Source organism: Quercus lobata, chromosome 4 (genome assembly GCF_001633185.2).
Source record: "Quercus lobata isolate SW786 chromosome 4, ValleyOak3.0 Primary Assembly, whole genome shotgun sequence".
Lineage (NCBI taxonomy): Eukaryota > Viridiplantae > Streptophyta > Magnoliopsida > Fagales > Fagaceae > Quercus > Quercus lobata.
The window spans coordinates 83,895,446-83,910,272 of record NC_044907.1 but is presented as its reverse complement, the minus strand read 5'-3'; the positions used below and the strand labels follow the sequence as shown (position 1 = coordinate 83,910,272).

The following is a 14,827-nucleotide window of genomic DNA, read 5'->3' as shown; positions in this document are numbered from 1 at the left end:
AAACAGTTTGGTGAAGATTTGGCTGGAGGAGCTGGAAGACTTGGCTTATGATGCGGATGATATCTTGGATGAGTTTGCTACTGAAGTTTGGCGACGTGAGTTGAACCCAGAACCCCACAAAAGTAAGGTACGGAAGATCTTCGATGATTGGGTTGGTTCGAATCAAAGTTTTGCTAGGTTGATGCAGTCCAAGATTGCAGAGATTGACTCAAGACTACAAAGAATTGTGACAGAAAAGAATGATTTGAATTTGAGAGGAAGCACTGGGGAAAGGATTGGAACAGAAAGATCAAGGGTGCCCACTACTTCTCTGGTGAACGAAGACCATACTTATGGCAGGGATGAGGACAAAAAGACTATCATCAAGTTATTGATGAGTAGTGAATTTAGTGATGCTAAACTCACTGTGATTCCCATAGTTGGTATGGGAGGTCTGGGTAAGACAACTCTTGCCCAACTAGCGTACAACGACGATGATGTCAACAGTTATTTTGATTTGAAAGCATGGGTTTGTGTTTCTGAAGATTTTGACATCGTAAGGTTGACAAAAGTAATTCTACAGTCTTTCACTTCTGAGCACTGCGATGTTAATGATTTAAACTTAATACAAGTCGAATTGAAGGAGAAATTATATGGCAAGAAGTTTCTGCTCATTCTAGATGATGTTTGGAACAAAGACTACGATGATTGGACTAAACTACGTTGTCCTTTTGAATTTGGGGCTCTAGGAAGCAAAATTATTGTCACCACTCGGGATCATGGTGTGTCAACAATAACGGGAACTACTCAACCTTACGACTTGAAAGTGCTATCAAATGATGCCTGTTGGAGTCTATTTATCCGACATGCACGAGGGTCAACTGATTCTGTTGTGCATCCAGAACTTGAAGAAATTCGTAGTGAAATTTTAGACAAGTGCAAGGGGTCACCTTTGGCAGCAAAAGTACTTGGAGGCGCTTTACTTAGTAAACGCAATCCTAAAGAATTGAAAAATGTGTTAAATAGTAAGATTTGGGAAAAAAATGGTATTATTCCAGTTCTTGAATTGAGCTACCAATACCTCCCTTCACATTTAAAGAGGTGTTTTGCGTATTGTTCACTATTCCCAAAAGATTATGAATTTGAGGTGAATGAGCTTGTCTTGTTATGGATGGCAGAAGGTTTGGTTCAAGAAACAGAAAGAAACAAGTGGATGGAAGATCTTGGTGTTGAATATTTTCATGATCTACTCATGAGATCATTCTTTCAACAGTCAAGCAATAATGAATCACTCTTTGTCATGCATGATCTCATCCATGATCTGGCTGAATGGGCAGCAAGAGGCTTGTGCTACAGAATGGAAGATAAATTGGGTAGTAATAAGCAATCTGAGATTTCTACAAAGGTACGACATTTCTCGTACACTCAATATTATTCTAATGGCATCAAAAAGTTTGAAAACCTCCGCAAAGATATGCATGTACGAACATTCCTACCCCTACCAATAAAGTCCCAAAGCTACTTAGCATTCTATGGAGAGGCCCAAAGCTACTTCACAAACTATGTTCCTAATTGTTTGTTGCCACAACTAAGATGCTTAAGAGTATTATCTTTATGCGGATATGTAATCTTTGAGCTACCAAGCTCAATCGGTAATTTGATACATCTAAGATATCTCAGCCTTTCTAATACTCCAATTAGAAGTTTACCAGAATCAACAGGTTCTCTATACAATTTGCAGACATTGATTTTGAAAGGTTGTTACAAACTCACAAAGTTACCAACCAAAATTGGTGATCTTGTTAATCTTCGGTATCTCGACATTACATATGTGGATTCAATTAGAGAGATGCCAGTGGGAATTGAAAAATTAAAGAACTTACATACACTATCTAATTTTGTTGTGGGTAAAGGTAGTGGATCCAATATAGGAGACTTGATGAACTTGGAGTTTCTTCGGGGAAGATTATGCATTTCAAGTTTGGAGAATGTGCTTGATGTTGAGGATGCAAGAAGGGCCAATTTAAACGGTAAGAAGAATTTAGATGCACTAGAGATCAAATGGGGGTTTGCACTTAATGATTTACAAGATGCAAGCATTGCAAAAGATGTTCTTGACATGCTACGACCTTGGACAACGGTGAAAGAACTTTCAATTGATGGCTATATCGGTGTGCAATTCCCAACATGGTTAGGAGACCATTCATTTTCTGATATTGAGGTCCTAAAGATTGTCGAATGTAAACAATGCATATCCTTACCTGCTATTGGACATCTATCCTCCCTCAAATTCCTTGTCATTAAGAGTATGCCTATGGTGCAGACCATTGGTCCTGAGTTTTATGGGGAAGGTCGGTTGAAATCTTTTCAAAACTTAGAAACGCTTCGCTTGGAAGATATGCAAGAATGGCAAGATTGGATTCCTTGTGGAGTTGAGCATGGAGGATTCCCTCGCTTGCGTAAGCTTTTTATCTCTCAATGCCCCAAATTGCAAGGGGAATTGCCACGCCATCTCCCATCATTGGAAAAATTTTCTATTAGTAATTGTGAGCAGTTGGTTGTTTCAATTCCAAGCCTTCCAACGCTCCATAAATTAAAGATTGTGGGGTGTAAGGAGGTGGTGAGCAAAAATATAGAAGAGTTATGCTTGCTGGAGTCGATTACTTTTTCTATTCCAGGTCTTAAAAGCTTATCAAAGGAGTTCATGGAAGGGTTAGTAAAGGTAAAAGATCTAAAGATATATAATTGTAATGAGCTAACATCTTTGTGGCAAGATAGTCTCATTTCCCTTGTTAGGCTGGAAATCAAGTCGTGTCCAAGTCTCATCAACATCAGCTTGACGTCAACATTAAAGACATTGAATATTAATGGTTGTGGTGCTTTAAAATCCCTACCAATTTCCGATTGTACATGCCTAGAATATGCAACTATTGAGGAATGTAGTTCTTTGATGTTCATTTCAAAACGCCAGCTACCTCCAACTTTGAAAAGTCTAAAGATAAATGATTGCGAGAATTTGCAATTTTTGATAGACGAGGGAGAGGCTTCTTCTTTATTATTGAAAGAGGAGAGTATTAACAGTAATGCATCTCTTCTTGAGCACTTGGTTATTAGACGTCGTCCATCTCTAAAATGTGTACTATTAAGAGGTGACCTATTTGTGAAGCTTAAAGTCCTTGAGATTCGGAATTGCTCAGAGCTGACATCATTATCATCAAGTAACCAGTTACCTATTGCCCTTAAAAAACTTGAAGTACAGGATTGCCCAAAGTTAGAGTCACTGGCGGACAACTTACACGATAACGCGTCTCTTGAACGTCTTGGAATCAGTAATTGTAAAGAGATTAAATTCTTACCGGAGGGCCTACACAAACTCTGCCACTTGAATGACATAAGCATATACAACTGTTGTAGTCTTGTTTCATTTCCGGATGGAGGGTTTCTCCCCACTCACCTTACAAATCTTTCGATCCAGTTCTGTGAGAAACTAGAGGCCTTGCCCCGCATGCATATGGTCACTACTCTTGATATATATAAATGTCCAAGCATGGTATCCTTACCAGAAGAGGGCTTGCCAACAAACCTAAAGGAACTTTCGTTGGGAGGGATGACTAACTGTAAGCAAGTATTTGAATGGGGATTACACAGACTCTCGTCTCTTACACATCTCACCATTTATGGTGATGAATTTGAGGATTGGCAGTCGTTTCCTAAGGAGGAAGATGGGAAGATGATGCTACTGCTACCTACCTCTCTAACCTTCCTGTCGATTCAAGGTTTTCCAGATATAGTGTTCCTATCCTCCAAGGTATTTCAAAACCTCTCTTCACTTGAAGAACTGTGGATCTGGGATTGCCCTAAACTCGCATCCCTTCCAGAGAACAGCCTGCCTCCCTCACTTCTGCAACTACGAATTATTGAATGTCCAGTGCTGAAACAAAACTGCAAGAAAGGAAAAGGGCAAGAGTGGTTGAAGAATATCATCAACATCCCTTGCGTTCAGATTGATTTCTGGCCCATCTACGAGCTGCAGGAGGAGGAGCAGCAATAATTGTGTAAAACAGAGAGAGCAAAACGTACAGAAATATACATATTTACTCCCTCAAGGTACACAACATTTAGAAATTGGTACCTCTCTTCTCTCTGTGTGTACATTTATGCAATATGAATTTTAAAAACCCAACCCTAATTTAAGCTAATTCTTCTAGTGTTGCAGCGGAGGCTATCTTCTCAACTCCAAAAAATTCTTCTCAAATTCCAAAAATTTGGAGGTACGTTAAACTTTTGGGTTATACATTTTAATTTATTAGTTTTTTTTTTTTTTTTTTTTTAAACTTCTTTTGAATGTGTGGAGTTATAGTTTTTTGTGAGTGCGCTTCAGATTTTGCATTTATATTGTTCAGTGAAGTGGGTATTGTAGGACATGTATATGGTGTGGAATTCATATACATGGTAATGGGTCTCAGAAATTTGGTCTAAGTTTAAGAGGAATTGCTTTTATTATTTTCATTGCGGACTATTTAGAATTTACCTTAGTGGTATAAATTTTGGTCTTTTGCGTGGTTTCACATCTGTGGTGATGAATTTCATTTGTATTATTCCTTGGGAACGTTTTTTTTCAGGGAAAATAGTTGTAAAGAGGTGCTCAGATGTCTATGTGTTCAATTTTTTTTTTCCCTTCTAAAGAATGTACTTCTAGCACTTTGAAGGTTTAGCTCATCAATATCTCTTACAGTTTTAAATGAATCTTTATGCCTAAGGCACATAATTGTTCGATTAAATTCCTAAAAGAGAAATAGTAACATGGAATTTGATGATTGTAGGTTATATATCGTGCTGTGGAACATGTTTATCTGTGGGTATGTATGGAATGGAGGGATGGCTTTTTAATACTATGCTTGAGTGGCTGAGTCAAATGTTATTTTAACTGGAGATCATGCGTTGGCCTTCAATAGATGATAGAAGCATTGTCACCCATGCGCTACAGATGGGCAGGTATTTTATTTGTTCCAAAGCAGTTATAATATTGAATGAATTATAATGATTTCATTAAAATGTGTACCTAACTTATTAATGACCTTGAACATTCCATAACTTGTGATTATCTGTACCATTTCATTAGAATGCAAGATCCCTTTAGTTTGGACAGGACCTTACTGTTAGATCTGAATTTATTGGATCAAATTCCATTATTAATTGGCTCTCTGTTTGGGTGGAGAGATGTCTACAGATGCTGACTTGTTTCTTCTATCATTGTTGTTTTGCAGCCACTCTCAGGTTTTTTTTTTTTTTGGTTAATAACTCTTTGGGCAATTTGGAAATGTAGGAGTGAGGGCATGCTTGAATGGAAGGCTGTCAATGCTTCTCAAGCTCTTTACTATTGCAAGCACATGGTCATGATCTATCAAGAAGAAGCAGTGCCTGTGAATCATTTTGTAAGAAGTTTTATACCTCCTGTTTGCAATTGGACACAATTTGTTGATTGTTGAGAACGGCAAGGGCTGATTTCAGTGGAAGTTTTCTGGTGAGGTGCAAGCTTTCTGTGCAAAGATTGAATGGGGAACCAAATTGCAAGAGGCTGTTTTTGTTGGATGACTAGTCCTTAGACAATTTGTGAGGCCTTATCCTTTGTACTTATGAAAGGTGTGGTGGCTGCACTTTTACTTACTAGAAGGTCTGAGGTTTGTAGCCTTTGTTGTGGAAAGCTGGGAGATGCAAGCTATTAAGAAAGACATTGCTTGATCTGCTGCGTTCGCGATTTTGTAAGCTCCCGATTTGGTAATTCTAGTCTGCGTCCTATTTAATGCATATAGCCTGGTCCTCTTTTTATGCAACTTTTATGTTAAACATCGTATGTACTGATTACAAGTTTCAGGCTTACGAGTTAAAAAATATCTTTACAGATTCTGCTGATTAACCAGCACTTTGACTAATGGGTTGAAAATTGTTGTTTGAAACTTTACTTTCAGCCATCAATTAATCCTGGCTTAAAGAATATTCTGGACAGCATTGCACATTGTACTTGAAAACATAGCTTTAAGATATACCACTATGGCGAATGCTAAATTTTATTAGCTGGTAAGGCCATCATTTTTTTTCTTCTTTTGGAATTTTTCTTGATAGTGAAGCATGAAAATTTTAGCTTTAATTTGTATTTTATTTTTTATATATTATATATATATATATATATTTATTTATTTGTAGTTTATCTAACTCAATTTCATTTCAAATTTTCAGTGGCTTTATTATTGATGGTTGGATGCAAAGTGGGCCAGTCATCCAGCATTAGATTGTCTTATTGGATTCTTGCAAAGATGGTCACATTAGCTAAATTCTGGCATCAGGTAGTAAAAAGTTTTTTGTGCTGGTTTCTTATCATTTTTAACTGTGAAGGTCAACTGAAATAAAAAAAGTTGATCAGTAAGGAAGATACATTGACTGAATTACTCTTTTTGAGATCAAGGTTAATTGACTGTGTTTTTTCTCCCAAGGCTCATATCCACTTTCAAGGATTTCACAATGAACCATTAAAAGAAGGGTCAATACTTCTTTGCTTGATGAGTATTTGGGTGCAGATTACACCTCTCACTATACCACCTGACCTGAGCTGTTAATTTTAACTTTTTTTGAGAAGCTGCTGTCAATTTTAACTTATTTAATAGTTCCATTCAGTAAATGTATATTAATAGGAGGAACTTTGATGCAGCTATTGAATGAAATGAAGCAGCCTATATGTAAGGATACATCCCCCAACACAAGGTATAATATTGAAAACAACACTCCAGAACCTGTATTTATATCTTGCTGACATGCAGTGTTTTTAAAAAACAAGCTCTTATTATAGGATAGACATGAGAGTTAGATTGAAATGAGAAACTATGCCTGATTGAAATGAGAGTTAGATTGAGTTATATTTTCATTTGTTTGAATTGGAATCAAGTTTTTTAATTTTAGTAAGACAAGATGATTCACCTGATTGCAGGTTCTATATTGTGCTGTGGAACATGTTTATCGGTGGGTATGTATGGAATGGAGGGATGGCTTTTTAATACTATGCCTGACTGGAATGTTCTTACAGTTAGAACTGAATTTGTTGAATCAAATTCCATTAATACTTGGCTCTCTATTTGTGTGGGATGGTGATTTTTTTCTTCCATTATTGTTGTTATTGAAGCCACTCCTAGGGCTTTTGTTTTTGGCTAATAACTCTTTGGGCAATTTGGAAATGCAAGAGTGAGAGCATGCTTGAAGGGAAGGCTGTTAATGCTTCTCAAGCTTTTAACTACTGCAAGCACATGGTCAGGATCTGTAAAGAAGCAATGGCTAGAAATCATTCTTTAAGAAGTTGTAAACCTCCTGTTTGCAATTGGAAACGGTCTGTTGATTGTTGAGAATGACAAGTGCTGATTTCAGTGGATGTAAATACCAAAAGAGAATGTTGTTGTTATGGTTCAAGCTTTCTATGCAATGATTGAATGGGGAACCAAATTTAATAGGCTGTTATGGTTGGATGGCTTAGTTGAAGTCCATAACCCTTTATCAGACAATTTGTGAAGCCTTGTCCTTTGTATTTTGAAAGGCGAGGTGACTGCACATGTACTTAACGGTGGCTTTTTGGTTTGCAGCCCTTGTTATGTAAAGCAAATTCCAAGCTGGGAGATACAAGGTGTTGAGAAAGACATTGCTTAATGTACTGCGTTCACGATTTTCTAAGCTCTCAGTTTGCTAATTGTTCAGTTTTCAGTTTGGTGCACATAGCCTGGTCCTCTTCTTATGCAACTTTTATGTTAAACATCGTATGTACTGATGACAAGTTCAAGCTTAACAGTTTTAAAAATATAATCAAGGATGCTGTGGACTTACCACCATTTTGACTAACAGGTTGAAAATTGTTTTTGAAATTTTATTTTCAACCATCAAATTATCCTGGCTTAAAGAATAATCTGGATAGTATTGCACATTGTGCTCAAAATCATAGCTTTAAGATATACACTATGGTGAATACTAAAGTATACTAGCTAGTAAGACCATCATTTTCTGTCTCTTTCGGAATTTTCTTGATAGTGAAAGCACGGAAATTTTTAGCTTTCGTTTGTAGTTTTATCTTTTCATTAAAAAAGAAGAAGAAAGATTTGTAGTTTATCTAACTCAATTTCATTTCAAATTTGCAGCTGCTTTATGATTGATGGTAGGATGCAAAGTGGGCCAGTAATCCCGCATTGGATTGATTTATTGAATTCTTGCAAAGATTGTCACATTAGCTAGATTCTGGTATCAGGTAGTTAAAACTTTTGTCTTGGTTTCTTATCTTTGTTAAGTGTGAAGGTCAACTGAAATACAAAAGCTAATCAGTAAGGAAGACACATTGACTGACTTATGCTATTTGGGAGGGTCTTTTTTGCAGATATTGAATGAAACGAAGCAGCCTTTTTGTAAGAATACATCTTCCAACAAAAGGTATAATATTGAAAACAACACTCTAAGAACCTGAATTTTTATGTTGCTGACATTCAATGTTTTTCAAAACAAACTCTAATTATAGGATAGACATGAAATTTATATAGAAATGGGAAACTATAAATTCATATTTCAGTTTGATTGATTTGGATTTTAAGTTAATTTTAGTATGACAAGATGGTTCACCTGATTGTATTTTAGTGGGAACAACCTTTCCTTTTTTTATATGATTTGTAAGAAGTAAAAAATCATTGCTGATGATATATCTGGTATATTGCTTTGAAGTAGACCTTATTCACTGATTGTTCAATCTTTCTTTTTCCTTTTCTTCTACATTTTATTTTTCTATGTTTCTCTGTACTGTCTGTTTTATGGTTTGCCCAATTTGAATCTCTAGTGAGCTTAAAGATTGAGGAAAGAAATTATTCAGGTCTGAGAGGGCAAACACCTAATCGACTTTTCTTTTGTGTATGTGTAAACAAAAATATAAGTTCCCCTTTCTTTTATCTCTTTTATCTTTTGAAAAAGCAGCAAGCTAGAAATTTGTGATGAATTCTAATATATATATATATATATATATATTTTTTTTTTTTTCAAAGTTGTCTTTAGAATATGCTATAGTACCTTCATTTCCATAAATGTCACATAGCAGTATAAAACAAGAAACCGTGGTCTTAGTTTTCACTGAATTTTTATTTGCAAATTTTCAGGGAAGTTTTACATTGGTTATGTGATCTGAGGAGGCTAACCAGCTATTGTAGATATTCTAAACCATTGAAAACATGGAAATGGCGTAGCACTTCCACTCGTTTTGCAAGTCTGGTAATTAAAAATATTCTTATCTTCATTTCATAATGTGCCACTGCTTTATTTGTTCTGTATATTCTACTTTGGCCTCGGTAAATAGTATAGTGCCTCTACTCCCTTGATAACTGATTGGATCTTGAATTTTTCAACAGGCATCTGCAATTCCTATAAAAAGCTCTCGGTAGCAAACACGATGAAGCCAAAATTCTTTCTGTCTTCTACGAATTTTCTGTGCTTCAGTTCTGAGGATCATAAACTACCTATCCAGCTTGACCTGCTTGTAAATTGTAATATCTATCCCTTTAAGCATGTATATTAATGATAAGGCATATTAGGTTTACTAGACAGCTTCAGACTCTGGTAATGATGGAACTTATAGTCTTTGAAATCCTGACTCAAACTATTCAGTGGTGAAAGCTCTTACTAGAGAGATGTATTATTTTCAATACAAATGACCTTGGTCTGTTAAAGGTCATTTGTTGATCATCAAAGAATGCAACCATTACTAATCGTGCAATAAATTAATTTCGACCCTACTGAGGTCTGGATCCAAGTCCATAATTATAGATTGTACTAATTGGCTTATAAAATATTAATTGTCTTTTGAAAGTTCTAAAATTCTCTGGACATAATTATAAAGCCGGTTTGGCTGGTTGCAAATGTTTCGCTAATTCCAAGGGCACATGTTGTGCATTGTCACAGAGTAGAGCAGGTGCCCATGACTATAGTTCAGCAAAATCATTTGGGTTTTTAAAATGGACTTATGAGCATTGTGCAATGTTTCCAATGATTTTCGCACTGGAGTATATTTAGCCCTCATATGATCTCTGACAGGTAAAATAAGACAACCTGAAACCTTAGCATCCTTCTCTCTCCCTCTGTATTTTCTCGGCAACCAAATATGACTAATGCTAATTTTGTGTGCAGGGCATAACATGGGCTGGATTTTTTTTTTTTTTTCTTCCTTTAAGATCCAAATCTTGGTCCATCTCCAAATATTGGAAATTGGGCTTTTTCTTGATTGGCAAAAGGGTTTGGGTCATGTCCATCATATTTTGTCTTTCAATCAGTCATGCCAGCATCCTTAATGACAATAAAACTCATACCTCAACAAACCCATCAACCCATCTGGTGGACTGGACCAGAATGAGAACCCAAATGATGTTCCAAATATCTGACAGAGAGAGGGTATATCTTGAAGATTTCGCAAGGTTCTACAAGAACGAAAGCGTAATGAAAAAGAAGAAGAGCCATTTTAGACTTGGCAAATTCCTTTATATTCGCTCGAGCGAGTTTAGATTAGATAGACTACTTTCTATTATTGGAAAGCCTTGATAAACTACTTAACGCCTTGCAATGTTTTGTAGATTATTTTTGCACCATATTGTATAAGTCTATAAGATATATGATTAATATTACATGGAAATCATGCAATGACTTATAATTTAAAATCAAAGTAAGATGTGATCTTGGAAAACCACTTTATCATGGACATCAATATGCCAAAAAACTAAGTATTTTTGTTTGTGAGTCTGTTTCTTTTAAAATAAATTATATACTTGAGATTATAAAGAATATTGGACATATTAGCTAAGATGGAGGTTTTTTTTTTTTTAAATTAAAAAATAATATTGGACATATACTATGAGATAATAAATATGATATTTATGTGATTTATAGATTATGGGGAAAGCTAATATTTGACTTTTCAATTATGAATATTGTCAAAAGTAAATTTTAAAGGCCAAAAAAACAAAAAACAAAAATAAATTCTAAGGGACTTTTTAATTTTGTAGATTGAAAGGAAATTGTTGTGAAATTTAACGCAAAATAATTTATAAATAATTTTTAAGATTTAAAAAAAAAAAAATTGAATTCCATTTTGATAAATGATTGAGTGAAAATGTATTAAAAAACAGTTATTTTTTGTATTCATATTGATATTGAGATAAACAACTGTTCATTGGTTCATTTATATGCTATAGCCCTCGCTACTATTTGGACTCACACATGTAAACCGATTTTTTTTTTTTTTTTTTTTGAGGAAAAGGTAAGTGAGTTTTATTAGATAAAATCAGAATGGAATACATCTTCCAAATCACTGGGTAGCTCTTCTATCATAAATCAAAGTTAAATATTTAGTACACTAAAAACCCGGTAAGTACGTGCATGTCAACACTTCCATAGCAAGAAAAAGTGAAAATGCACCATAATAAGACGGTTTGTCAAAAGATAAATCCCAAAATTAGAGTGGCCACTTAGCTCTATATGTAACCAAGGCCGGCTCAAGGAATTTGAGGCCTTAGGCAAAATTTTTAAATGGGGCATTTTTTATTGTTTAAATATCTACTTTATATTATTAACTTTATATATAATCAGGGACGGGCTTAGGATTTTAAGCTAATGGGACAGGAGTATAAAGAAAAAAAAAATCCAAATAGTCATTCATATAGCATTAAAAAATTATAAATAGACAAAATCGTTGTTTCTAAATACATTAAGATACAATAATTTATTAACAAAGACAAAAAAAAACAAAAAACAAAATTATGTTTTTTTTTTTTTTTTAATACTAAGATTGGGAATTCCAATGAAGTTAGGAGTTTCAAGGAGGTTTAAGGAATCGTTCAATTTGATGGACTTCAACTTGTCACAATGCTGTTAAAAGCCACACACACACACACAATTAAATAAGCAATTATTAGGTTCCACAAACCATAGAATTTATTGCTTTTTATTTAATGTATTGGATTACTTGAAAAACAATCTTACCTTTATTCCTTTCCAAAGTTTTTCAATTTTGCTGTGGCACATGCAAAGTTCAATAAGCTCATATGATTGGAAACTTGATGGCAAAGATTTAGAAGGATTTCCACTCCAATAAATAAATTTTAAACCATTAGGAAGATGTTCAAGGCCATGTAGAATGCGAACACCATGTATTATAAGCAATTTAAGGTTAGACATCTTTGAAAAAGTTTCAAGATTCCAATGTGTTTTTTTGAATTAACAAGAAGAATCCTTTTATGACATAACCTTCTCTTGATCATGTGAACTCCATCATCAACATCCCGTATATTCATACTTCTCTCCTCCAAAATTTCACACAAATAAGTTTTTGTTGTGATGGAAGTAAACCATGTTTTTCAGATTCTTCTCTAATATTAGTGATAAAACAACTGCCTTCAAAATTATTAAACATCTTCCAATAGACTACTCTTGCAAGAGTAGTCTTTCCAATTCCCCCCATCCCCCAAATCCTTATGATGTGAACATCCTTTGATACTATTGCTAAAAGTGACATTAATTCTCCCACTCGAGAATCTATTCCTACTAAACCTTTGGTATTTTTTGGGAATGCATAACTTAATTTATGTGATATCACTTCCACAATATATTGAATAAATTTTGACTCATGCTTGCAAAGAAGAGAGACAAACAAGGAAAGCAATTGAATCACCCATAATTCCTTCCACCTCCCAAAAGAAAGCAGATATTAAATGTTAAGTTTCATTGTAAATTACACTCAAATTCAAGCAAGTCCCACGTTGAGAAGTAGGGAACTAAGTAAAGGCAATAACTTATAAACTAGGGTCGTAATCCCATATCACCAAAAACATAGTAATGAGTTCCCTCAAATAGATAAATATATAAAAACCCCAAAGTAAATTATTATTGAGTTACTGTTAGAACCATATAGATATAAACAATGCTATTTTTAGTAGGGGTAGAACCAGAATTTAAGTTCGGGGGCAAGAATAAAAGACATAGTTTGACATAATATTGATTCAAAAAATGTTAATTAATATAAGTATAAGTATTAGAGCATATTAAAATATTACTATCTTGATTCCCCAAAAAATAAAAATATAAAATTTTTCACATAAAATATAACTATGTATAAAATGTAATTTATTTTTAATGGCATAGTATTACTTAAAAGGTGTAAACAAAAATAATCAGTAAATATTGATAAAAAGAATAACTTAAAAGAGAAATCCACATATAAGAAATGCAAATAAATAATTTAAGTACTTAAGAGTACCTAAACATTTTCAAGACATTCTATACATGCATTGATTTATTTTGAGAATTTGAACAATACTTAATTCATTTCCAATTATTACAGGTACATGTGTATGAAACTCTTAAATAAGGTGTTGTGGTATAATAATAATAATAATAATAATAATAATAATAATAATAAGATACTATTTTATTTTTATTTTTTTTATAATTGATTGTTTTCATCCATGTCCTGTAAAGAATGAAAATTTTGTTACTGAAATTTGAGTCAATGTGAAAATACGTTGTAAATATTTTTAAATTTGAATGAATTCCAAGTTGAAAAGTAGAAAAGTAAAGAGATGCAATTTCTTGTGTAAAAATGGTAATCCCACACTAAAAATAAGATAGTAATGAGCTAATTAAATGTGGTATGTTAATGAAGATGGCTAGTTAATATATATAATAGAAATTATTCTTCTCAAAAAAAAAAAAAAGGAAAAAAAGAAAAGAAAAGAAATTATTTCATCAACATAAATAACCCATCATGTAAAGACCATCCTAAGAGATTGGCAACTTTTGTCAAAGCAGCTCTCCATGTTTGAACTTTCTCTATATTATCCTTCAAACGTTCTTCATGTTCAACAAATGCTTGTGCATAAGTTTCTATTTGTTTTCGAACATCAGATGGATGCACTTCATAAAAAATGGGTAGAATTATTAGCCCTATCTTTTTTCCGCATTTCATGATTTTTACAAGTTCATCTAAACACCATGTTGATGATGCATATTTTTTTGAAAGAATGACAACAACAAATAATGATTCTTCTATGGCTTTCAAAAGATCAAGAGACATAGTTTTTCCTCTCTCGAGATTTTCATCATCCCTAAAATTGAAAATTCTATTTTGCTTCAAAGCAATGTAGAGATATCTATAAAACTCTTACGAGTATCCTCACCTCTAAAACTGAGAAAGACATCGTACTTTCACTTACGGTTGGCAAAAGCGGAAGAAGATGGGCTTTTTGTATCCATGAAGGGAAATCTAGGTTCAGTAGATTTCAAGAAGAATAAAGAAATAAGAGAGAAAAAGAAAACAATTTAGAAATTAATAAAATAGTGAAAGGAGAGGAAATAAAAGAGAAAGAATGTGTGTGGCAGGAGAGAACTTACAGATTATGCAGTAGAGTCCGTGAGGCATATGTGAAGCTCCCATCGTGTAATTTCTATTTAAACTAAACCAAGTCAAGTCTGATAACTCCTTTTATTTTTTATTTTTTTAAGAGTAGTATTTATTACAGCTGCTTCAAGTCGCGATTTCAATTGCTTTTTCGCATTTGTGTAAAGGTGTGTGCATTATATTGTTTACAACAAGTTTTAGCCTTTTTTTTTAAGATTAGGTGTGCCAGTGGCAATGGACCTTTCTTTATTTTTTTTAGTTTTTTTAGAGTTGAGAGGTGAACTTGAGAGTTAAGAGTTAGACTTGTGTGTGTGTAGATAAATACACCTCATCGTCCTATTCCGCAATTCATACCTCACAAATACAATCTAAAGTCATTTTTCTATACATATAAAATTA

The 14,827-nt window shown here is 33.9% G+C and overlaps 1 protein-coding gene across 10 annotated transcripts in view; it reads left to right on the top strand.

Moving 5' to 3' along the window:
* The first annotated feature begins 16 nt into the window (after positions 1-16).
* Positions 17-14,827, top strand: part of LOC115986391 (putative disease resistance protein At3g14460) — a 60,352-nt gene continuing 45,541 nt past the window's right edge. Inside the window, exons 1-13 of one of the 10 annotated variants that reach the window (XM_031109365.1) lie at positions 17-4,086; positions 4,188-4,250; positions 4,803-4,974; positions 5,306-5,741; positions 5,949-6,057; positions 6,217-6,323; positions 6,686-6,738; positions 6,962-6,997; positions 7,212-7,775; positions 8,151-8,257; positions 8,384-8,436; positions 9,147-9,258; positions 9,396-9,802. In XM_031109365.1, coding sequence (XP_030965225.1) covers positions 182-4,030 — 3,849 coding nt within the window. In that variant the 5' untranslated portion in view covers positions 17-181 and the 3' untranslated portion in view covers positions 4,031-4,086; positions 4,188-4,250; positions 4,803-4,974; ... (8 more) ...; positions 9,147-9,258; positions 9,396-9,802. The other 9 variants (XM_031109367.1, XM_031109368.1, XM_031109366.1 and 6 more) reach the window with 9 other exon arrangements.